At 59.3% G+C, this 1,348-nt stretch overlaps 1 protein-coding gene across 1 annotated transcript; it reads left to right on the forward strand.

Moving 5' to 3' along the window:
* The first annotated feature begins 131 nt into the window (after positions 1-131).
* Positions 132-887, forward strand: LSM1 (LSM1, U6 small nuclear RNA associated). The gene is given in 4 exon segments (XM_009866377.1): positions 132-172; positions 322-349; positions 351-470; positions 717-887. Coding segments are annotated over 4 exon segments (360 nt in total).
* The last annotated feature ends 461 nt before the right edge of the window (positions 888-1,348 follow it).

The raw sequence follows: 1,348 nt of genomic DNA on the forward strand, positions 1-1,348 counted from the left end.
CTCGCCAGAGCGGGTCCCTTCCCAAAGGGTGGCTCAACGCTCAGAAGGGGATCCGGGCGCGGTGAGACCCCGGTTGTGTGGTCTGCCCACAGCACCGACCCTGCGGAGGCCGCTCCCGGGTGGGAACGCGCATGTCGTCGGCCAAAGCCAACGTCAAGTTTGTGAGACCTCGGTCCGGTTGTGCCTGGAAGGGCGTGATTGCAGGCGGCGTTTCTGGAGCACGTTTAAGTGATGGGTCAAACACCTGCCAGTGGGGGACCCCCAACTCGGCACTTCGGGTTTTCTGCCTGGCTGGGATGACATAGCGTGAAAAGACAGCAGAACACCGATTGTGTTCTCTCTCGATCACTGCAGCAAACTTGGTGTTGCACCAGACTGTGGAGCGCATCCACGTGGGCAAGAAGTATGGAGACATCCCGCGAGGCATCTTCGTAGTGAGAGGCGAGAACGTCGTTCTGCTGGGGGAAATAGTAAGTAACTGGCTCCTGCTGCCAGCCCAGGGCGGTGGCTCCGCTGTGGCACCAAGCGGGTGAGTTCATGGTGACCTGACCCCAGGCACCACTGCCTTTGCTGTCCCCACCGACTTCTGGCCGCTCCAGACAGGCTCAGGGATGCGCTCCACAGAGGCAGTGTTGGCCCAGCCCCGAGCTGCCCCATGGAGCATCCCACGAGCAGGGCTGCACATCGCAGCGCTCACCGGGCTGTTTCTCTCGCAGGACCTGGAGAAGGAGAGCGACACGCCTCTGCAGCAGGTCTCCATCGAGGAGATCCTGGAGGAGCAGCGAGTGGAGCAGCAGGCCAAGCAGGAGTCGGAGAAGCTGAAGGTGCAGGCGCTGAAGGAGCGGGGCCTCTCCGTCCCGCGGGCAGACACCCTGGACGAGTACTAGACGTGCTGCCCCTCGGACCTTTCCCCTGCGGCAGAGCGAGGGGTGCTCTGTGATCCGCCTCCCTGTGGGCCGATCTCTTTGAAAAAGCGGTTTTTATTTTCAGATTGTGTTGTCTGTGGTGCAGATAACTGTTAACGAAAAAAAAAATCATGCCCTTAGTTCCTCCTTGCAGAGAAGGAGGAGAGAAGGCATTGTGCCACCTTTCGAGGTGGCCAGGCGCACTGGGGAGCGGGAGCATTTGCATTGCAGAGGCAAATCACTTGGTCCTTTGGGTTTGTTTGGTTTTTCCTCCTCATGTGACTCTGCATGAGAGTCTTCCTTGACGTGTAAATAAATCCTTGATCTCCACAACGATGCTTTTGCCTGTGTTCGGGACCTGACGCTTTCCCTCTCTAAGGACGAACGCCCTCGGGCCACCTCTTGTCCTCACTGGACCCTGCGCAGGGCGTAGATGGGACCCT

The sequence above is a fragment of the Apaloderma vittatum genome, unplaced genomic scaffold (genome assembly GCF_000703405.1).
Source record: "Apaloderma vittatum isolate BGI_N311 unplaced genomic scaffold, ASM70340v1 scaffold29553, whole genome shotgun sequence".
Classification (NCBI taxonomy): Eukaryota; Metazoa; Chordata; class Aves; order Trogoniformes; family Trogonidae; genus Apaloderma; species Apaloderma vittatum.